The sequence below is a fragment of the Oncorhynchus kisutch genome, linkage group LG4, assembly GCF_002021735.2.
Source record: "Oncorhynchus kisutch isolate 150728-3 linkage group LG4, Okis_V2, whole genome shotgun sequence".
In the NCBI taxonomy this organism is placed as follows: Eukaryota; Metazoa; Chordata; class Actinopteri; order Salmoniformes; family Salmonidae; genus Oncorhynchus; species Oncorhynchus kisutch.
Window position 1 is genome coordinate 66,021,931 of NC_034177.2, and position 22,463 is coordinate 66,044,393.

Genomic DNA, 22,463 nt, shown 5'->3' on the forward strand with positions numbered 1-22,463 from the left:
TATCAAGAGAACATCCATCCCTGGTCATCCCTACTGCCTTTGATCTGGCGGGGTCACTAAACACAAATGCTTTGTTTGTAAATTATGTCTGAGTGTTGAAGTGTCCCCCTGGCTATCTGTCATTAAAAAAAAATTGTGCCGTCTGGTTTGCTTAATTTAAGGAATTTGAAATGGTTTATACTTTTGATACTTTAGTACATATTAGTAATTCCATTTACTTTTGATACTTAAATATATTCCAAATCAAATACTTAGACTTTTACTCAAGTAGTATTTTACTGGGTGACTTACCTTTTAATAGAAAATTACTCAAGTAAAAGTATCTTTATTTTTACTCAAGTATGACAATTGAGTACTTTTTCCTACCACTGTATATAAACTACTATGCTGCATATACAGTTACACAGTTCTAATAAAACAACACAGAGATCAGTAACGACCAGAGCTCTCCTCCTTGCCCTGTGTGAGGCAACCTCTCTCCTGGTGGGATGTTGATCCCCAGCCCCAGCTAGCCATAACGTCTGAGGTTACCTCTCCGCCCATAAAAGCTGGCAAAACAAGGCCCATCAGCTTTCTACGTGTAAAACTAGCGCCACCTGCTGATGATCCAGTGAACACTAATTTATCTCTATGCTCATAATTTACCCTGGGGTCCCCCGCTGCTCCTGCTGCAGCCAAGAACACAAAATCAAGTCCACGATCACACAGACCACCCGCAGGGAGCGACCCCACTGCTAGAGCTACATCTGGAAGCAAACAAGTAAAGCACAACACAGAGGATTAAGTTCTTATGGAGAAGAAAAACATTTCCTTTCTTTTTGTTTTCCTTTCAACGGTCAGAATCTAGGGCAGCAGACCCTACAGTGTCCCAGCCTGTTACTGTACTGTATATGATCATGGTAGTCTGTCTATTTTAATGGGCTTCCACAATCTGTCTGTCCTTGTATATAAGGGAAGCAATTCAGATGTCCCCAGGTCCTGCTGCTACTAAAGAGTTACAAGGCCATCCATGTTTAGGAGCACAGTAAATTATACCATAGTGAACAAGTCTGTCCTAAGCACTGGGGAAGAGAAGCACAGCAACAGCACACATTCCAAGTCAACTCTTAAAGTTAATGTGACAATAACACTGTCACGGAGACTTATGCAGAAGTGTTACCATGGTAGGTGACTTTCACTATAACCACTCAACTATTGGAACATCTGTCGCCATGGCGAAACAATTTCAACTCAAACACTGACTCATCCTGAAGCTAAACAACATATCGTCATAACGTCATTCATCTCCTCTTTCTCATACTGCTGCCAGTGACATGGGGAATCCCACTAAATATTTAATAGGTGATTACTCATATGGGCCAGTTTGTGATCCTGATGCATAGAGACAGAGATAACCAGAGGGGAAGTCTGAAGTCTCTCCCATGCAGATACATTTGACTGATTCACTATATCCACTGGCTAACACCCCTTTACACTCCTTTAAAAAACACGTCCAATCCCTCGCTCTCTCCCCTAACATCCTTTTCCTGCACTATGCCAATCGGAGGAAGAGAGACAGAGGCGAGGTGATAAGAACATTAGAATTCCAGTGACCTGCCAACTTGCCAAGAGAAATGGGCTGCTTCCTCACCGGCCCGGCTGGTGTGTGTGTGCTGCGTTTGTGCTTGTGTGTGTGGTGGTGGGGGGGATCCTAATAACACCTCCAGCCTGTGGGCCTGAGAGAGGGGAGAGAGACACAGCCAGGCTCATTGTTCCAGGGCCTGCGACCTTTCCATAGGGAACTGGCTGGTGGGTGGGAGGCTCATTTCCGAGGATTGTTGGAGAGCTTTGAAAACTTCAGAAGGAGGGGAGATGTGGTGTGAGTGCATGTGTTCTGCGAGTATATGTGAGTGAGGGGAACAGGGGGAGGGGAATCAGACTGGGGAGGATTTTTGGAGATGGGGCGGGGTATTTCCAAAACCCACTCTTTTAAAACAAATAGCAGTCCCGGAGAGGCCTCAGATGCTTTTGGCAGCTAGCTAGCGTGGATAGATCAGGACCAGGCAGGGAAGCAGACATGACAGCCGTGGGGGAACTGATGCTGCTGGTGCTGGGGCTGATGGTGACGGCCCACTGTGAGGTTAGGGCTAGAGACCCTGAGGTGGAGGAAGAGGACCAAGGCTTGCCTGTGGAGAGAGGAGGCTGGGATACCCAGGGGGTGGGTGTCCACCCTGGACCTGGGAAGTTTGACATCCCCCACCTGAGGAATGGACCCCATGGCCGCAGACCTGATATCCCTGGCTCTGCCCACCACCCCGTAAGGCACGGACCACATGGGCAACCCCATCAGGCCGGTCCTGGACAACACCCCCTGGGTCTGCTGCCCAAGGAGACTGCACCAGCACCAGGAGAGGGAGGGAGCTACCCAGCCCGCACCGGGTAAGTGTTTGTTCACAGTAGCCACTTCTCAGCTGATAGGCAGCCAGTGCAGACAAGTATCTATAGGAGTAGAAAAACACACCACCTGTGGATCTACAAACACACAGATGCACTTTCTCAGCATGCACATCTAACAGAACATTCAATGTTTGGTCTACCAGCATGTATGTAATAGCAGCAACTACCCAGGTTGAGAACCTGGGGTAGCACACATGCCTAGAAATATGTATTTTATGAGGGCTGGGTTTCAAACGGAGGTGTCTTCCTGCAGGCTTTTTCCCTCTCAGCACATTCAACTCTTTCCGACCTCTCCTATGTGGAAACATTTGGTATCTCTTCAATCTTCCTCTGCAATCAGCACGAAGCTTGTGCTCATGGGGGAAACTAAACAAAAGGCAAAGTGGTTTAGCAAATATTTACATGTGCCCTCAGCAGAAGGAGTCCGTAAACAAACTGCTACGGTTTCACTGGCCGGGTGTGTCATAACTAGGCTCGTGGTTTTCCTTCGCCAAGCCTAATCAATAGTAATTCATCTTAAATGGCAGAGAAAGCCATAAGACAGCCATAGGTTTCCTGTACTTTGTGCTCAAAGCCCAAGCTGCTGGCAGAGCCTGATCTTTGCTCCAGACAGTTACTGGACACCGTCATTCTTCTAACCCAGATACATACATTACACCCCAAATTGTCTGATCCCCCGATAATGTGCTCCCTGAGGAGTTAGCCCGAACAGCCAGCGATTAGCCCTCCTTAAGAGCAGCCACTTAAACGTTTACTTTACGATTTTGTTCAAAGAATACCTTTTTCTTGTGTGTCACCCCCATTACTGTAATGGAGTGCAGGTTTGGGCCGGGGAGTGTGAGGTTGTGACCTGTGATATCTCTGATGGACAATTTTCATTGGAGGCTCTTCTGGCAGAGGAGGCTGGGGGGGTATATTCAGTCAGTGTGTGAAGAGCTCTTACTCTGCAATGGAAAAAGTATACTGTCTTTTGCTACCTCGGAATTCAACCCAGGTTCATGGTTAGACTGGATATGTGAAAAGGTATTCAGGCGAGTCCTTCCTCTTCATTGTTAAAAAAAAATCTATGCACTTCGGCCTTGTAATCTGTAAAGGGAAAACACATTGGTTGTTAAGAATAAAATAAAACATTCTGTAAACTGAAATGTCAGAGTGAGCACCGACTACGAAAAGGAAAAAGTGTTTCTTCTTCTTCTCCTTAAAATGTCAATTTTTTGTTGTTACAAACTTATATTTTTAGCACATGAATAACACTGACTAACAGATCAGATCTCAGTGTATTTTAGTGCTGAATGGTTTTCAGCACAGTGTTATTGGCATCCCCAGGGTGTAACAGATCCGGTTGTTTTGGTGTGTATACCGCCTGAGAGAGTGCTCAGGGTCTAGATGATACGTATGTGTGTGTGCTACGATGCTAGGATAATTCCCTCCGGTGGTGCAAACATTGTGCTTCACTGCTGGGTCTGAGAAGGTTTCATTCTGCACACAATGCATGTGTAAGAACCCAGGGGGTGGAAGGGGCGTCGGGATGGACGGCTCACGGCTGACCTGAGGCTTTGGGCCATTGGGAGCTCTGAAAGGCCACAGACAGGGAGGGAATGTACTGTAGACCTGTGGGCTACTACATTGTAGCTAGCAAACAGAACTATGTGGACGCAAAGTGGAGCAGGCCCAGACAACAGGCTAAGCAACTCAATACAAGAACCCATGAACAAGGCAAGTATGAGGGAGGAGTAGTTCATTGCTTAAGCTGTTTTAATTCATTCTGCTCAGATATTTAAATGCAACACAGAGCACTCTAGTGTGTGATGGAGGTACCATCTGTAGCATCGTTGCTCATGGCATTGCATGATTAACTGTACTTCTACACAAATGTCTTTCATTACGCATTATTATCATTATCATTACAATCAACATAATAGGAAGAAAAGCTAAAATACTGAAATCAAGACATGTTCAAGTCTAAAACCTGACGCTTCGCCTGGGGTCCGTAGAAGGGTTCTGAGGCTGTACTTACCCCCCTCGCAGGAGGCTCTGCCGTGGGCTCCGCTGATTACATCTCCCAGCTCCAGGTTCCAGAGCGGAAACTCCGTCCCATCCGCTCCCTTCCTATCTCTCAGCCGGCCGTTCCGGACCACTCGGAAAAAGGGCCTTCCAACCCACCACCGACGCAGCACGAATGGCTTTGTGTCTGGAATGGATGTGTGGCAAATTCTGCTTTGTTGCTGCTATGCGCTCACTTTACACTCACCCTCTGACTCACGGTCATAAAATATGGCCTAAGGGAATCAGCTTTGATTCTCAGTGTGCTTGGCCTTGCCGCTCTGCCAGTGGCATTGGCACAAAGGCCTTGTGTACCGTCGGGTTTCAGAGTCCATGTCGACTCAATGGCTAACAGGGCCTCCATAATCTGGTTATTTTCTCTTTTGTTTCCGAATCAACATCTGCAGCAGTCAGGGTCCACACTTTGAACACTCTCCGACACAATGTGGCTTTTCTTCAACTAAATAAAACCTGTAAAAAAGGCCACAGCGCAGTATAAAGGGGACAGTGTTATCCAGGCCAGCTGTACTGTATAAGCAACAAGCAAAGAGGAGTCTGGGCTTTGAAACCCAAAACAAAGCTCTTCTGTTAATATTAGTTCTTCACTTATCTTGCAAAAGGAGTATCTGGGTCTGGTGTTGTTAGTACTACAAAAAAAAAAAAATCTGATTTAGCGTCATGACATGACTCTTCAACCTTGAACAAGACTACAGAGCCTCTTAGCGAACTTGATTAACCGGGGCGGCAGGGTAGCCATAGTGGTTAGAGCGTTGGACTAAGGTTGCAAGTTCGAATCCCCGAGCTGACAAGGTACAAATCTGTCGTTCTGCCCCTGAACAGGCAGTTAACCCACTGTTCCTAAGGCGTCATTGAAAATAAGAATTTGTTCTTAACTGACTTGCCTAGTCAAATAAAAGGTAAAAAATAAAAATAATAAAAACCCTGTTTGGCAACCTCGGCTCTCCTCCCAGCCAGAGGCCTAATCAACCCCACTGACTTCAATGATTAGACTGTGGGAGAGGCCGGTGTCGAAGTGTGAACACAGCTCTAGTATCATATCACCACGATAGAGAAACTCCCCACCAAAGCTGTGTGAGGGTTTGCCAAATGCATTTGCAGTGGAAAGTGACTGGGGAAAAGGATTTGAGATTCTCACATCTTCCCCAGAGTGTGTATGTTGTCTGTGTTTGTTGATATGCTGCGTGGGGGAGTATCCCAGGATAGAGTAGGTTACGGTGTATGAGAGCGTCAGAGACTTCCTTCCTGGTCGACGCCAGAGATGGGAGTCGTAGGCCTACAGGAGGTAATTACACAGCTATTGTGCTCTCCCAGGAATGGCCCTCCATGATGTCACAGCAGACCAGGAGGAAGTGACATGGGGCAGATCTGACGCAGACCTGCCAAGCGAGTAGCATGCCGGTGGGGTTGAGCGTGGAAGGGGCAAGTAATCGTAGAGGTCAAGAGGACAACTGAACAAATTGGAATTCACATTGAGAAATGTGAATTTCCAATGAAAATGTTCAACTGTTCAAGCAAGCAGTATGTGAGAAACCTAATTCCTAGAATTTTATGAACCACATTGCCACTGCTGGGGTCTGGTAAGAATCCAGTTTCTCTGCCAGAAAGTGAGTGCACATTTCACTTGGGATGGCAGAAAGAGCAGGGGCCACCAGACCAACATTCCCATATTGTAAAAATGGCATAATATTGTTCTATTGTGTAATATCAAAAGATGAGCTCAAGCGCAGAACACCGTTTGTGACACACTAGAGGCCAAAACAAACTGTACGGGGATAAATAGTCAAAGTATCAGTGACCCTCCAGTCATTCCACCAAACATTCCACACTGAGTTTACATTCAGTCCTGCTGAACAAGGATATTGCTCAAGATTTTATCTGTTTGGCATCGGAAGGGAAACAATCTCCTTGTATTTGCTGTCTTATGGCGATCCTCACGCACTGAACATTTATTAGAGGAGCTTGTTTGTTGTGGCACTTTTTAGTCTGTGTGGAGGTGAACACTGTGGTAGAGCTGGAGCCTGTTCGAGGGGGATCAAGAGACCGTGTTCTCTCAGTTTATGAAATATGAGATTAGTGCTGGGTTGTTGTGACACCCCTCCCACTAACTCTTTATTCAGCATGAGTTCCCCTCCTACAGAGCCCACGCATTTATAGCTATCCTGGCCAAGAGAAAGACAGGCTTGGATCGGAGTGAGGGAAAAGGTGAACCCTCTTGTTCTCCTCATCAGTAGAGGTCAAATGTCTCCGGTCTACACATTCTCGGGCTCTGCAGTCTGGAATCATTCTCAAACGAGCCGTGGCGGTACGTGTGTCTGTGCAATACATGAAGGACTTTGGCCACACTCCAATATCAGGGCCACAACGATGTGGTCACTTGCTTGTTAACCACCTGTTGTCTTGGAAACAGAGGAAGTATTTTGGTTTAATCCTCTCCACTCCTCTGCAGCTGCACCCCTGAATACTTCAAGGGTCTTTGTTTGGTGTGGCCTGGACACAGAGGTGGTAGATTAGAGAGCCAATGACACACTCATGTTGAGGATCTTCCAATACAAGGTCCTGGTACCATGACTGAGGAACAGAGAGGGGGGGGATAAGGCTGAGAATGGCACATGCATTCATAGCTATGTCTAAAAGGGATTCTTAACCTTGAACGGTTGAGCTAGGTCAGATAGAGCTTGTCCTACTCAGGAAAACCTCGCAGTCAAACGCACATAAACACACACACGCAGAGTTAATTAACCCTTGACCTGTGTCCCCTCCGTACAGTGCTACAGACCACAGTGGGAGGGAGTGGTTTGGCAAAACATGACAGCCACTTCACTTCGCCTTTCCATCCACGTGGGGTCTCTGAGTCACAGGTTCAGCAAGGTGAGCCAGAAAAAACACTAAACACCAGATCTGACGTGTCACACTCTAACTGCTCCCCCACCACACGTGTCAGTTCGAGGGGCCCCAGGGCGCCTGCTCGCCTGGTGTTTACAGTCAACTCTTTCCCTCGCTGATGACCTCACGTCTGATCGTGTCTTGATTGCGAGGGACAAGGGGGCGTGGGGTTCGTCTCAGACAGGGCCACCCAGGAGCGGTGAAATCCATCCCCCCTCCACACCTGTTTCACCTGGGTCAGGGGCCGGTGAAGAGATGACCCCTGCTGTGATGTAGACTGACCCCTGGCTATCTTTCATCTTCTCTAATGGGATGTTTGGACAGTCGGTCTGGAACAGGTTAGCACAGATCAGTGACGTGCTGGTTAGGCAGGAGGGGAGAGCCGCTGTAGCAAATGAAGGTCATGGGGGTCAAATGGAATACGACGGCATAAGTCTCCAGAAACCATCTGAGATAGATAAATACTTGTGGAATTCATTGATATCAAACAATTCTGCTGGAAAATGAAAGGGAATACCATTTCCCTGATTAGATATGCAGACAGCGGTGTGAAGGTCCTGAAAAGAAATCCAGCCCATAGATGTCTTTGGCCAGTCATTAGGTGCTATGTACGTGCTGAGAAGGCAGAGTTGTAAGCAGGGAATCCTTGTTTCAGCGCTACCCTTGGGAGGAACCAGGCGGGTGAGTCACCATGCCAAGGCTCTGAAGCTGACTGTAAAAGTGGGGGGTAGATAGGGGTCAGGAGGGAGACCGCACTAGGAGCGATAAGACAACTCAACAACAAAGCCCCGGTAAAACGGAAAAATATTTGTGAAACGCCTTTTGAAATGCAGAGGCCACCCAAACACACAAACAATTCATGCTTCAAGAGTCTAACAGTACCCAAATAAGGTTGAATGAAAAGGCAGATGCTTGTTCACAATGAATCAAGATAAATGAAAAGGAACACTATGCATTATAACTGGTAAGTTATGGGAAAGTCCAGTGGTCGGTGCCTCTCTGGAGCGGATGTTATGTTTGTAGCCCTGACCTGTAGAAACAGGAAGGATAACCACAGAATTGCAAACAAGCAAACTGTGAGACAGCAGAAGCAGCAAAGACGGAGAGAACTATAAGTCCAGGAGGAAGATGGACCTTCACCCCTGGCAACCTTATTATCTCAACCGTCTCCCAGCTTCCTGTTTCATTACACATAGATATTGCACAGTATCAATGGAATGACGCGGTGTGCTTGTGTCCTCTTCCAGAAACTGGTGTGCATTCGTGCACCGCCGCATTGAATCCATTGTTGAATCCTGTGGCACAGAAAAATACACCATCAAGTCCCAGAGCCCCTGTCCCAATGGCACGCCTGACTGCCAGCTCGTCATGTGAGTTCAGCCCACTGTGCATTCAAACGTCAACAGCACACTGCATTACATTACAGATTGACAATGCACACTCAAATTCCCCACACACTGCTCGATCCAGCATTCTCATATAATAACAATGATAACACAAATATCTCCAACCCACATCTTATTTACGATCCATCAGTTCAATTTGCAGGCGAAAGCCAATGTGTGTGGTTGAAACCTTGTTTTCTGTGTTTAGGTACAAGCTCTCTACCCGGCCAGTGTACAGAGAGAAGCAAAAGATCTTCACAGCCCTGTTGTGGAGGTGCTGCCCAGGACACGGAGGGGAGAACTGTGAGGAAACAGGTACTGAAACAGAGGTGCACACATGCTGTATACTTTAGGACCCCTAGTAGTGGCGATTTTAGCATGTAAATCTTGGTGGGCAGATGCATGCCAGAAAAGACACTACACTAAACAATACATTAATTGCACTATAATGTGACAAGCGGTGCCCACATACTGTTAGGGCCGACATAAAGCTGTCCCAACAACAGAGCTTTCTTTCCAGTAAAATGGAGTGAATCCTTACCACTGCTACACCCGGCTATCAGCGCAGCCTTGTCTGGCAACGAAACAGTTCATTCAGTCTCCTTTACTGCCTTTTTAAAAACATAGTTGATATGGCTGACTTGCTTAAACAAATGTGGGTTCTACTGACAATTGAGATGTAGAAACTATGGCATGAGGGAAAGATGAGCGGATAAGAGGCATTCTGTAATTTCGATTAAGACATTAATGAGCGAGCTACGATGGACGTAGTCAACATGACTGTGTTCAGCACTTTTGAAAAGTACAGCGACAGAAGGCAGAACATGGTCTGCTCTTACAGTATTTTCCCTGTACACCAGGTCAGAACCGTTGGTATAAATAAAGGGGGCATAAAAGCAGACAATGAAAGCTCTTATAATATTAGATGACATTTCTCAAACAGGTTATAGGCTACATGTGCAGCACCACCGAGTCAGAACGGTAACGTTAGGCGAAATTAAAAAGTGAAAATACACCAAATTATTAGCGTGAGGCACATGGGCTACTAACAGTTTACTACACAACAAACACTTCATATTACACCATGGCTTGTGATGTGCTCACTTAAACATGAAGGTGGTGCGGTGGTTTTGTCATCAAACTGTCAAAGTCTGTCATTCTCTGGATTTATGGTGGGAACTCTGGGGAAAAAAGAAACACAGCTACTCCATTGAATAGCAGGCTACTGTTTGCTTTGCAGTTAGCCACTGATTCCTTCCAAACGACTCATTGTTGAATTTGCAATTTCCAACCTGTTGTGTAATCTTCATGGCCGATGAGCACCGATACGTTTTATCTATAATTTCTCTTCATATGACAATGATTAAAAAGGATTTGCCAGTAGATTGTCGACTTGATTCATGATGATGACTGCTAACTAAGACTTGGAAAGTAAGATGTTGACATGATCAGTCCAATCAAAGCTACTGTACATGTAACGTGATTTGATGTAATTTTATCCGTGGCCAATGACCTGGAGTCTTCTTGGAAGGCCACTTGTAATATAACCCTATGGCAGGACACAAAGGGCTGAAATTTTGGATGTCTACTCCTACTAAGGACATAAACTTGGCAATGATGTTTTGTCCCCATGAGTGACAGAACCCTGAGCCAATCACATTGCCAATCATGGCAATATGATCCTATTTTTTGCTGGCTCGCCCCACCACCACCACCGAGCACTGAGCTGAAACACCTGCATTTTGGAGCTTTATATGCAGCTTTATTAACTGAATGAGATATATATATATATATATATATTTTTTTACATTGCTTTCAAACTGATATGTGACACATATTAATGCCAAAATAACATGCAAAACAGGCAAGACACCCCCCCCCCCCAAATGTTCTGCCCTGAATGATGGGCTGCCACGGCCCCTAAGTCGACGAGCATCAACACGGTTGAGTGTTAGTAATTGCATTTTGGCATAAGAAGTAACCTCATGGTGCAATATGTTTCCACAGGCCTACTCTAGACTTTCTCCTGGATTAAGTTAATGAGTTTGGCTCTGACTCTTTGTACTAAGAGCAAGATTTAGGTTAAATCTCAAACAGATTTCCCATGCGTGAAATGGCCCTTAACTCGGCGATAGACACTGGCTGAGAAAGTCATGTGTTCACGAAAGCTGGTGGAACCAATAAAAGTAACATCCACTCCCTGCTATCCTGCTATCCTCTCGCTTCCTCTTTCCCCCTCTTTTCCTCAGTGTCTGACCCTGCGGACCCTACGGTGGCAGGACAACCACATTCCAGAGACACTGAGCCTCACCACACAGGTAGGTCTGCTCATCTGACCTGTCTGTTTACATGTTGGGGGGGGGGGGGTTTACTGGGTGAGCTGGCCTTCAATCAAACGCCCCGTGCCGCCCTCTCTGCCTCAAACAAACTGAGGAAACGCTAGTGCGCCAGAAGGAGCATTTGTATAAAAGCTATAGCAGGCCGTGGGAAGTTCATCTCCCAGGGGAGGGAGGAAAGGGTGTGTGAACCGTTCTCAGGGCATCAAGCAAGGCTGTAAAGGGGGTGTGACCTAGAAATAACTAGGGACCTAAAAATAACCCTCTGCCCTTTTGGGCCAATTCTAGGCCAAAATAAAGACGTAAAGTCCCCCGTTATCGGCTGGTCCGCTTTCAGTACCTCCACGCCCCTCAGAGAGAGGGCTTCCTAAACCGCAAAGGTCTCATAACTAATTCTTGACCACTACTGGATTCGAATAGCCATTGTGTTACACACACTAATCAAGCACACACACACACAGGGTTGGCTGAAGTGGGGTCAGAAGTGGGGGGACAGAGAGCTAACCCAAGGCTATGGTTCTCATGGTCAGGGAAGAGAGACACAGCTACTACTCTGTACTACTGTGTTGAATGAAAGCCTCTCCTAACATCCCATCAATCTGTCTGTTGTCTGTCGGTCTAGGTGCACAGTCTAGACTCACCCACCAGGCTGAGAGGGAGCAGAATGACTTCCAGGTGTCTGAGAATCCTCTGTACGAACTCCATGCCTCAGAGGCTGACAACAACAACAAACACACAGAGTCCCGAGAGTCCCCCTCGTACCCTCAACAGGCACAGGAGCACATCCCTCACCATGGCTACGACCACCCCCACAACCCTAACCACCACCAGCGGGATTTCAACCATGGAGGTAAGTTGGGACCTTAGAATCACCAGTGCTGTACTAACATCATGTTAATCACAGTGGGAAACCATTAGGATGCCTGGTTAAATAAGCTGTAAGTTAGGACCACCAAGGCCAGGATTGTGACTGTGCTTTAGGAGGTAAATCAGGGCCATGAAAAGGAGGCAGGGTAATCATCAACACCCCTAAAATCAGGGCCATGAAAAGGAGGCAGGGTAATCATCAACAGCCCTAAAATCAGGGCCATGAAAAGGAGGCAGGGTAATCATCAACAGCCCTAAAATCAGGGCCATGAAAAGGAGGCAGGGTAATTATCAACAGCCCTAAAATCAGGGCCATGAAAAGGAGGCAGGGTTACCATCAACACCCCTAAAATCAGGGCCATGAAAAGGAGACAGGGTAATCATCAACACCCCTAAAATCAGGGCCATGAAAAGGAGGCAGGGTAATCAACACCCCTAAAATCAGGGCCATGAAAAGGAGACAGGGTAATCAACACCCCTAAAATCAGGGCTATGAAAAGGAGACAGGGTAATCAACACCCCTAAAATCAGGGCCATGAAAAGGAGGCAGGGTAATCAACACCCCTAAAATCAGGGCCATGAAAAGGAGGCAGGGTAATCATCAACACTCCTAAACCCATGTATGACCCCTGCTCTAACCTCTGAGACACTCATGCAAAGACACATACTGGACACACCTGCTCACTCACCATCTCATAGTCAATAAAAAAAGTTAATACAATGTTAATACAAAACTGACAGTGAAATACTCCTATTTCTCTAAGCTCCTGTCTGGCATGTTAATACTCCCAGCTGTTATTTATGCACTACTGTCTGGTCAACTGCCTGTCTCATTCACATCCTCCGAGAGAATCGACAGGCTTTAGAATAGTGCTGTAAAAAAAAACAGTTGAAAGGGGGAAGGCTTGACCAGGAAAAATACACGTACATCTATGGGGAGCATTTCCACGACTCCATCCCTCCACAGTGACACCTCTAGCTTAGTGCCCCCCCCCCCCTTTATACTCATTACAGCTTCCTTCTCAGGAAATCCTCTCTTTCTTCTGGGAAAAATGCCCCCCCCCCCATTACATTGTGTGTGTGGATGATGTAATCCGCAGTGGGATGGTGATATAGCGTGAGGTCTCATATTACAGCCACACACAGTGAAGGGTGCCATAGTTTTTGCTGCTGTGGTATATTCTCACTTCCTGTGACATATTATTCTTGTTTGGGAAAGACTCAACAGGCTAAGGCCATGACGTAATGTCTGGATGAATTATTACCGATCAGACTTCCATCAACTCAGACTAAAGACAAATCGGCCTACATGTTATTGTTAAAGTTTCTCTTTAACATAGCAGGGAAATTAGTGAAATTATTTGAAAACACTACTTTCCTACTTCTTTTGATCGGTGGGATAAAAAAAAAAATAGAGAACCTCTTCCAACTTTGTAAAACTCTCATGGCAGGGGGCGACCTGATTTCCTCTCTCAGTATGACCTCACTGTATCTGACCTCTTAGAGGGAAAGCATAAGGGAACAGTGTTTTTCTCCCTGAATTAATGGAGGGTCTTTCCAATGTTATTAGAAAAACAAGCCCTAAATGACAAGAGGCCCTCTGATCACATAGATCACACTTTAAAGCAGAGCAGCTTGGGGGTCTGGACTCTGTCCAGATACAAGGGTGACAGTGTCAGAACTGGGACTTATTCCCAGGGGGCATACATGTGTAGCCTCGCAAGTTGCCTGATCTCGTGAGTTTACATCAATGTTCGCTGCACAGCAGTAATCAGTCTGGTAATTAATACATGTGGGTGGGGGAATTCAATGTCAGACATAGACACTCACACAGATAGTTTCTAGGAAGATGTGAAAATCCCTGGAGCCTGTATCATTGTAAAAGGAACTGCGTCCATTAGGGCCGTCTCTGGTGTGCAAAAACACTGCCATGAAACAAACCAATCCAACAATTATTCACTGTGCTTTCTTGCAACAAAGGGGTTCAGTCAGGAAGACCAATACATAAGGGAAATTAAATGTCCAAATATAGGTCTGAAAATGTTATTATTCCTATTTTTGGCAGCTTGCCATTGGACTTTGAAAACCATTTTTGGGGATAAAACCAAACACGTTGAAGATTTCTTGAGAGACAAAGGGCTCTCATAACTGTTCCTAAAGAACTAATGGCACAACTGATATGAATGGCCTTTACAAGAGAATACATTCTAACAGGTATTGAAAAGGAGTCTTGCTCTGTTCCTATACACATTGATGTGTGTGTACAATTGTTGAGGTGTCATCTCAGCCTTGTGAAGTTACAAAGTGGATATGTCTAAAACTGAAAATATGTCTAGTTCTGATGCTTTAAACCGATTGATGTGAGTAAATATTGTGCTCTGATTTCCTGGATTGTCTCCCAGATCCAATCAGGGATGAGGTGGAAGCTGTCCCTCTACTGCCCTACCAAGACTCCCAGTCTCCCCTCCCTCTACTCCACATGATGGCCCTGCTAATGTCCCAGCTCCAGCCCATGCTGGATGGCTACAACCGCACCTTGGAGCACCTAACCCAGGAGGTTGAAGGTCTGTCCCGGGATGTGGCTCTGCTCCGGAACTCTCAGTGGAAGACAGAGGAGGCAGCCCTGCGTGGAGCAGGGGCTGGAGAGGGTCCCGAGGCCTTGGAGGCTAAGATGGAGCAGAGTTTCCAAGACACCAAGGAGGTGAGGAGGGAACTGGAGAGACAGAGAGCTGAGATGGCAGACAGGCTACACTCCCAGCATGCCATGCTGCACTATAACATCACCAACTTCAAGACAGACATTGACGGCAAGATCAAACGCAACCACAAGATGTTACAGGTCAGCGAATCCCTCATTAATGTATCTCATGGCATGGTAACGCAACTATTTCATAATTAAAAACTTTTAGATTTAGGTCCTCACTTCTGCGTTAGTAACAGACTTTTAGACTTGCACATTATGGGCATTAAGTGAGAAAAATATTCTTAATGTCTTTCATGGCTCCTGGGTAGGTTAATCTCCAGTCCATGAATGCCACCCTGTCAGACATGAAGCTGGAGCAGGACCGTCTGAGTGAAGTGCTCCAGAGATACCTGACCAACCCAGAGGCCAGGAGAGAACCCAGCCAGGTCCATCCCAGTCAGGCCCAGCAGCCTCCAAAGGACTCAGCAGTGTGGGAGGCTATCACCCGTCTGGACAACAAGGTGGTCAACAACACAGTGAGGGTAAATGCCCTGGTGGAAGACCTAGAGATGGCCAATGACAACGTCCTGGACCTGAAGAGGGGCTTCCGAGACCTTGAGGAGAACATTGCCCAGACGGGGAGGAACAGCCAGATCCAGTTCATGGAGACGGGCCTGGAGGTGGAAGCGGCTAAAGTAGCCGTACTGAACCGCGTCAATGAACTGGCCAGCAACCTGACCATCCACTCGGAGCAGCTGCAGGAGATGGAGACTGACATGGACTACCTGTACACACAATTCTACCAGAACGTCAGCGCTGCCGGAGACTGTGACTGCAAGGCATTCACCGCCTCCTTCTCCCGTCTGGAGCAGGGCCTGACCAACGTCACCGAGCTGGCCAACGAGAATCGGCTGGCCCTGGATGGAAGCACTGATGCTGGGTCGGAGCACTGGGGTCCCTCTGTGGACGACGTCATGGCCTCCCTGGCCTTCGAGCAAGAGAAGAGCAAAACTCTCCAAAACAACCTGACTCAGCTGATGACCTCAGTCCTGGGCAGCCACAGGGACGTGCTCAGCCTGCAGGAGAGCGACAAGAGGTTGGAGGCTGAGATGCGCCACCTCTCCAGCTCCTTTTACTCTTTGTTGAAGGACGCCATCCGCCACACTGAAGTGCTGGAGATGCTCCTGGGGGAGGAGGTGATGGGGTTCATGGACTGGCCCCTCCACAAACAGGAGGCTCACTCAATCCCAGCTCTGCAGAAGAGGCTCCAGCACATGCAGCATCAGATCAGGGGCCAGAACCTCAGCCTCACCACCCTGCTGGACGCTGCCCGGGCAGAGGAAGTCCCATCCTCAGACGAGCCCTCCGTGCTAGTAGACTTGGCCTCCCGCGGGCTGAAGAGGAGGAGTGGAGACCAGAGGAGTGACCACCTCATGGACTCAGCAGCCTCTGAGGACCGGCAAGACTACTCGGACAGTGACCTGCGGAGCCTTGAGAAAGCAGTGGAGGAGCTGGGGGAGAAGGTCAACAGGCTGGAGTACAGGCCTTGCCCTGCCAGCTGCAACATCACCAAAGACAGCACGTCTGGTGGTGTAGAGGCCAAAATGCAGGTGGAGGTGGCCTGGCTGAGGAAGGGTCTAGAGAATCATCTGCGGCTCTTTAAAAATGTCTTCAGTAACTCAGAGGGGCTGGCCGAATCAGAGAGCACCCTGGACCTGGACCAGCTGTGGGCCCTGATGAAGAGGAAGGAAAGGAAGAGAGAGAGGAAGCGCAAGGACAAGAAAGAGGGGATAAAAGATCATATTGGAGAGCGCGCTAACCTTCGCAGCAGGAGGGATACATCAGGTAGGCATCAATCTATTAAAAAAACAGGGAACTGCCAAAATAAAGGAAACACTTGAGGAATGCAAATTATATTGAAAGCGGGTGCTTCCATACAGATGTGGTTCCTGAGTTAATTAAGTAAGTAACGTCCCATCATACTTAGGGTCATGTTTAAAAATGCCCAGTTGCTCATTATTTTGCCTAGTGGCCTTTCATCTACTGCATACTCCTCATGTCCTCTCCTTGCCTCCTTTTCAAAACCCATTGGAAGAGAAGGTCAGAGGGGCGGGACCTCTGGCTTTCTCATCCAATGGGTTTTGAGGAGGCGGACAGGAGAGAGGACGTGAGGAGTATGCAATTGAGATTCTAGCAAAGACTTCGAAAGAGGGGTGTCATAGGAGCATAGGGGGTTAAAAGGGTGTGTGTTTGTCAGTCACCAGATCGCAACCCAATTGGAATACTTATGGGAGATTCTGCAGAGGCGGCTGAGACAGCGTTTTCCACCGCCATCAACAAAACACCAAATGATGGAATTTCTCATGGAAGTAGTGTCGTATCCCTCCAATAGAGTTCCAGACACTTTTAGAATCTAAGCCAAGGAGCATTGAAGCAGTTCACCGTCGTGGTGGCCCAACACCCTATTAAGACACTGTTGGTGTTTCCTTTATTTTGGCAGTTATCTGTACCTCTATCATGCTGGGCCACATCTCTTTCTAAACCTCCCTTAAGACCAGAATGCACTTTAAACAAAGAAAGATCCTTGGGGATCTATACAGTGCAACACCCTCAAGTAAGTGTTAGCAATGGGTTAAAAGGAGCTGTTAGCGTGACTGAGGGTATCAACATTACCAGCAACACTAACAGACAACACAAGACTGCCCCCTGGTGAACATTTATTTTTGTTGTTCAAGCTTATAAAGTGATCCAAGCATAAGTATACTGAGTGTCTATGACAAGGGTTCATATGAACAGATAGAGAACAGCTGACAATTTCCTGTCTCTTCTCTTTCAGTTCTATCCAAGCTGAGGGACAGTCCCCTGATGTTTTTGGCCAGAAGCATACAGCGCAGCAGACCAAGTGACAGCCTGCTGGTGTCGGGGGACACATACCTAAACCTCGGCCAGATGTACTCCACTCACACTGGGATGTTCCAAGCACCTTTAGCAGGGGTCTACCTCTTCGTGCTGACATTGAACTTTGAAACTGGTCCCTCGCTATCTGGGCTGAGGAGAGAGAATGGGGAGCTGGCTGCCACTCTGCATCAGGACAAGATGGCATCGTATGGCCCCGTCACCCGTGTGTGTCTCCTACAGCTGCGGCAAGGAGAGGAGCTCCGCCTCGAACTGTTGGGAGGGACTCTGTTGACTGATGACCCTAACGACAACGTCTTCGCTGGGCTTCTCCTTCATCACACCACCTGAGGGAGCTGTGGCCGGTCTGCAGTCAGAGGAGAGACGTTGGACTGAGCGAAATCAAATCACTAGACTAACAGCTGCTATGCCACCCGTGTTTCGATCTCTTACATTGATACTGGGAGGAGCGTATATAAAAAGGTTGAGTGAGTATAAACATGTTTCCTGTGTCATACAGTAAACCACTTAAAAGCGTTGCAATACAACTTCCCTGGAGTTATTGTAGCCTGTTATAAGGGGAACGGGAGCATGAGCATTCTGGACCATAAAACCATATTCTATAGAAAACACTGACTCAGAATAGAAGGTGGGCTCTTTAAGATATCACATGCTACCATAATAGTGTGCCTTCAGTGCTTTATGACTGCAACATTGCTTATACATGTATGAGGACCCAGGTATAGAAAAAACATTTTCTACAATACACTGGCTCCATACAGACTACAGTGAACATAAATCAATTAAGTGGAAGGGACAGAGGAATTGATTGTGTGAAGAGGTGAACTCTATATTACAGTACATCAATATGCTGTATGTTTCACCTCCAGTAGACGGACGCACCTTACTAGGTTAAGCCTCATCAAAAAAGAAAGTGTAAATAACCCAAGGCCAGACCACAAAGTTGTGTACTAAAATAAGGTTATTTACTTAAAAATGGATACATTGGACAGGCTGTATAGAGAATAGTTTTCTTTCCTTGGTAAACTCAAAGGCCCGATGCTGTACAAAAACACATTAAAGATTTACACATTAAGAGATTATTCTAGATGGTTTTCTTGCATGTTACAAACGACAGGAAAACACTAGTTACTGCTTGGGTGAAGTATTTTTCTTAAATATCTACCATGTACTGTTAGCTTAATTCACAGAGAAACTGTCCTGACACACACACACACTAGGATTTCAGCGGACATGCACACTTCAACATAAGCACACATTATGAGCGCAAACCCACAAGCACTGCTAAAGCTATGCAGCATATATGTTGTTTTACGCATTTGTATGGACAAAAGTGAAGCAAAAGCAAACATTAGATAGAAGAGACAGCAGACACAATAGGACCAGGGACTTGAAAGAGAACATTTTAAGAACACACTGGCCAAAACATAGAGCCTATGCAAGAGGTTGAACCATAACTTATCAGGGGCACAATCTCTGACGAGGCTTCCTCGTCATCATCACACCGGCAATATGAACTGTCAAGAGGTAAGGACAGTGGTTCAGATGAGGGGACATTAAGTTCTCACTTCATATTTCTCCTTTCTGTCCTGTATGAAAAGTGAAAGATCTAAAAATGCAGTTCCTCTTGTGGTAAATGGTAATCAATGGGCTGGCTCTACCCTCTGCACTGGCCCACAGATAACGGCACTAAGGAAACCTGTGGATTTGTATATACAGTTGAAGTCGGAGGTTTACAGACAGATTATTTCATTTATAATTTACTGTATCACAATTCTAGTGGGTCAGAAGTTTACATACACTAAGTTAACTGTGCCTTTAAACAGCTTGGAAAATTCCAGAAAATGTCATGGCTTTAGAAGCTTCTGATAGGCTAATTGGCATCATTTGGAGGTGTACCTGTGGATGTATTTTAAAAACTACCTTCAAACTCGGTGCCTCTTTGCTTAACATCATGGGAAAATCAAAAGAAATCAGCCAAGACCTCAGAAAAAAACAAACTTGTAGACCTCCACAAGTCTGGTTCATCCTTGGGAGCAATTTCCATTTGCATGAAGGTACCATGTTCATCTGTACAAACAATAGTACACAGGTATAAACACCATGGGACCACGCAGCCGTCATACCGCTCAGGAAGGAGATGCGTTCTGTGTCCTAGAGATGAACGTACTTTGGCACGAAAAGTGCAAATCAATCCCAGAACAGCAGCAAAGGACCTTGTGAAGATGCTGGAGGAAACAGGTACAAAGGTATCTATATCCACAGTAAAACAAGTCCTATATCGACATAACCTGAAAGGCCGCTCAGCAAGGAAGAAGCCACTGCTCCAAAACCGCCATAAAAAAGCCAGACTGGTTTGCAACTGTACATGCGGACAAAGATCGTACTTTTTGGAGAAATGTCCTCTGGTCTGTGAAACAAAAATAGAACTGATTGGCCATAATGACCATCGTTATGTTTGGAGGAAAAAGGGGAAGGCTTGCAAGCCGAAGAACACCGTCCCAACCGTAACGCACGGGGGCGGCAGCATCATGTTGGGGGAGTGCTTTGCTGCAGGAGGGACTGGTGCACTTCACAAAATAGATGGCTTCATAAGGATGGAAAATTATGTTGATATATTGTAGCAACATCAAGACATTAATCCAGTAAAGCTTGTTCGCAAATGGCTCTTCCAAATGGCCAATGACCCCGAAGCATACTTCCAAAGTTGTGGCAAAATGGCTTAAGGACAACAAAGTCAAGGTATTGGAGTGGCCATCACAAAGCCCTGACCTCAATCCCATAGAAAATTTGTGGGCAGACCTGAAAAAGCATGTGCGAGCAAGGAGGCCTACAAACCTGACTCAGTTACACACGTTCTGTCAGGAGGAATGGGCTAAAATTCACCCAACTTATTGTGGGAAGCTTGTGGCAGGCTACCTGAAACATTTGACCCAAGTTCAACAATTTAAAGGCAATGCTACCAAATACTAATTGAGTGCATGTAAACTTCTGACCCACTGGGAATGTGATGAAAGAAATAAAAGCTGAAATAAATCTGACATTTCACATTCTTAAAATAAAGTGGTGATCCTAACTGACCTAAGACAGGGACTTTTTACATGGATTAAATGTCAGGAATTGTGAAAAACTGAGTTTAAATGCATTTGGCTAAGGTGTATGTAAACTGCCGACTTCAACTGTACTCGCATGTGTCTCGAAACAGTCTAAATTCGGTGTCGCGATCTACTGCAAGTTCACTTTACTTGGCTGTAATTCTGTCTCACACACCTGAGGAAGCTTGATGGATCAACAAACTTCATTGGCATTACAGCTCTAAATGTTTTTAGCACAAGTAACTGTCATTTACCATAGCATTGAGTAAGCTATATATTTGTACTTTAAGTTAATAAAATATGGCATATTTTCCAAACTAATGTGGACTTCTTCATTACTGCAGTCCAATGGCCGAGCTCACATGATGTTTGGCAATATGAAAGTTGGCCACTCATAGAATGTCTATAACTCAACATGGAATTAAAAGCAATAGAGAAGAGCTGGAGGGAAATTCAGCTTATAATATCTATGAACAAGACTCAATGTTTAGTGTTCTGGACATTCCTCCCAGAAGACATAGCGTATATACACAAAGGAACAAATACGAAGAAGGGGTAAGCATAGCGACAGGACGGGACACAGATTGACTTCCTATTTACACATTTCTTTCTGAATAGAATTATGCAGCAAATATTTTTCTCCCCAGTTGTCCTTTTCATGTCAAATGTGACAGGAGAAGTTACTGAGTTGAACTTTGTTATAGGAAGCACAGTGAGTTGTTGATTTAAGGCAAGTCGAGTATCCCCTCTTACAATGTCCTTGGTTGTCTGGATTGCTCGTAGCTCTTGAAGCAGGTCGCATTTGAAGCCCACTGGACGTGAATACCATTGCAGTATGGTTCTTTTTTGTAGGCACAGCATCTATCGATCCAATATACATTTACATTTAAATTCACATAATTATAGTACCTTATTTCATAATTACTCTACTTAAGAGTCAAGAGTTATATTTCCATATGGCAGGAGAAGACTGTCCTGAAGAGGGGGGAAAAAATTGGCATAAAACATTTACAGGCAAAAATTGAACATGATTGGCGGGAGGTGACGATTGCGACGGCAGTGTCTTGGTTTGAAGTGTGGCTCTAAAGTTCCTACATAATATGACTTTGTCCATCAACATGTGAGCAGACACATGTCCTTCCCCCTCCTCACACCATGTCATGTTTTGGCTTTCACAGAAAGCATCAAATCGCAGTAGGTTGCTTCCTACAACCCAGAACTCCTCTGGTCAGGGAGGGAATAGGCGGGAGAGTGAACCTATACAGTTTCCTTTAGTCAAAAAACACCTCTGCAGCAGCGTCTGTCCATTGTGGTTATAGAGATTCATGAGGGTTGAGGCTCAATGTCCAAGGCCCTGTGACAGGGTCCCCCCTCCCCCCATCCACTGTTTCTCCTCCCCCGCCTCCTGAACATAGGTGACATATTCTGCATCACGACATTAGGACACACTGGGGAGTTCGGGCTCTCGATCGGGCTGTGTTGAGTACGTAGGGGTAAAATATCACATTTTGATGTCCTGTGATTCCACCATTTTGGCCAGGGTCTTCTTGACTCGTAAGATGGTGAGGCGTGAGGCAGGGTTGTGGGCCCAGCACTCAGACATCAGCTTCAGCATGGTTCTCAGACACTGGAGAAAACACACACACACACACACACACCATTGTAGGAATTGTTTTTCCTTCTGCTTATGCATTGTTTTTAAAGTGCTGCTAAGCTTGCATATATACCACTCTGAAAAAGCACTACTTACGCTAATAAACCCAAATGCATTCTCTCCAACACTGCTACAATAGGATAA

The 22,463-nt window shown here is 46.1% G+C and overlaps 2 protein-coding genes across 4 annotated transcripts in view; one reads left to right on the forward strand and one right to left on the reverse strand.

Moving 5' to 3' along the window:
- The first annotated feature begins 1,985 nt into the window (after positions 1–1,985).
- LOC109889866 (multimerin-2) lies at positions 1,986–20,982 on the forward strand. 2 transcript variants are annotated; one of them, XM_020481641.2, is made up of 8 exons: positions 1,987–2,418; positions 8,631–8,753; positions 8,977–9,083; positions 11,018–11,086; positions 11,727–11,954; positions 14,374–14,810; positions 14,984–16,499; positions 17,491–20,982. In XM_020481641.2, the coding sequence occupies exons 1-8, from the start codon at positions 2,057–2,059 to the stop codon at positions 17,898–17,900; spliced, it is 3,252 nt and encodes a 1,083-aa protein (XP_020337230.1). In that variant the 5' UTR covers positions 1,987–2,056; the 3' UTR covers positions 17,901–20,982. The 2 variants fall into 2 exon arrangements, with proteins under 2 accessions (XP_020337231.1, XP_020337230.1); XM_020481642.2 differs by lacking the exon at positions 11,018–11,086 and having other exon boundaries at positions 1,986–2,418.
- Positions 18,514–22,463, reverse strand: part of LOC109889867 (bone morphogenetic protein receptor type-1A) — a 66,773-nt gene continuing 62,823 nt past the window's right edge. Inside the window, exon 13 of one of the 2 annotated variants that reach the window (XM_020481643.2) lies at positions 18,514–22,292. In XM_020481643.2, coding sequence (XP_020337232.1) covers positions 22,167–22,292 — 126 coding nt within the window. In that variant the 3' untranslated portion in view covers positions 18,514–22,166. The remainder of the gene's footprint in view (positions 22,293–22,463) is intronic. The other variant, XM_020481644.2, reaches the window with a different exon arrangement.

What these genes read in the sequence shown, in the direction of transcription:
- LOC109889866 (XM_020481641.2), top strand. Translation starts at nt 2,057, where the DNA reads ATGACAGCCGTGGGGGAACTGATGCTGCTGGTGCTGGGGCTGATGGTG. An exon ending in AGCTACCCAGCCCGCACCGG is followed by an intron (nt 2,419 to 8,630) that starts GTAAGTGTTTGT and finishes GTCCTCTTCCAG; the next exon opens with AAACTGGTGTGCATTCGTGC. An exon ending in GGAGAACTGTGAGGAAACAG is followed by an intron (nt 9,084 to 11,017) that starts GTACTGAAACAG and finishes TCTTTTCCTCAG; the next exon opens with TGTCTGACCCTGCGGACCCT.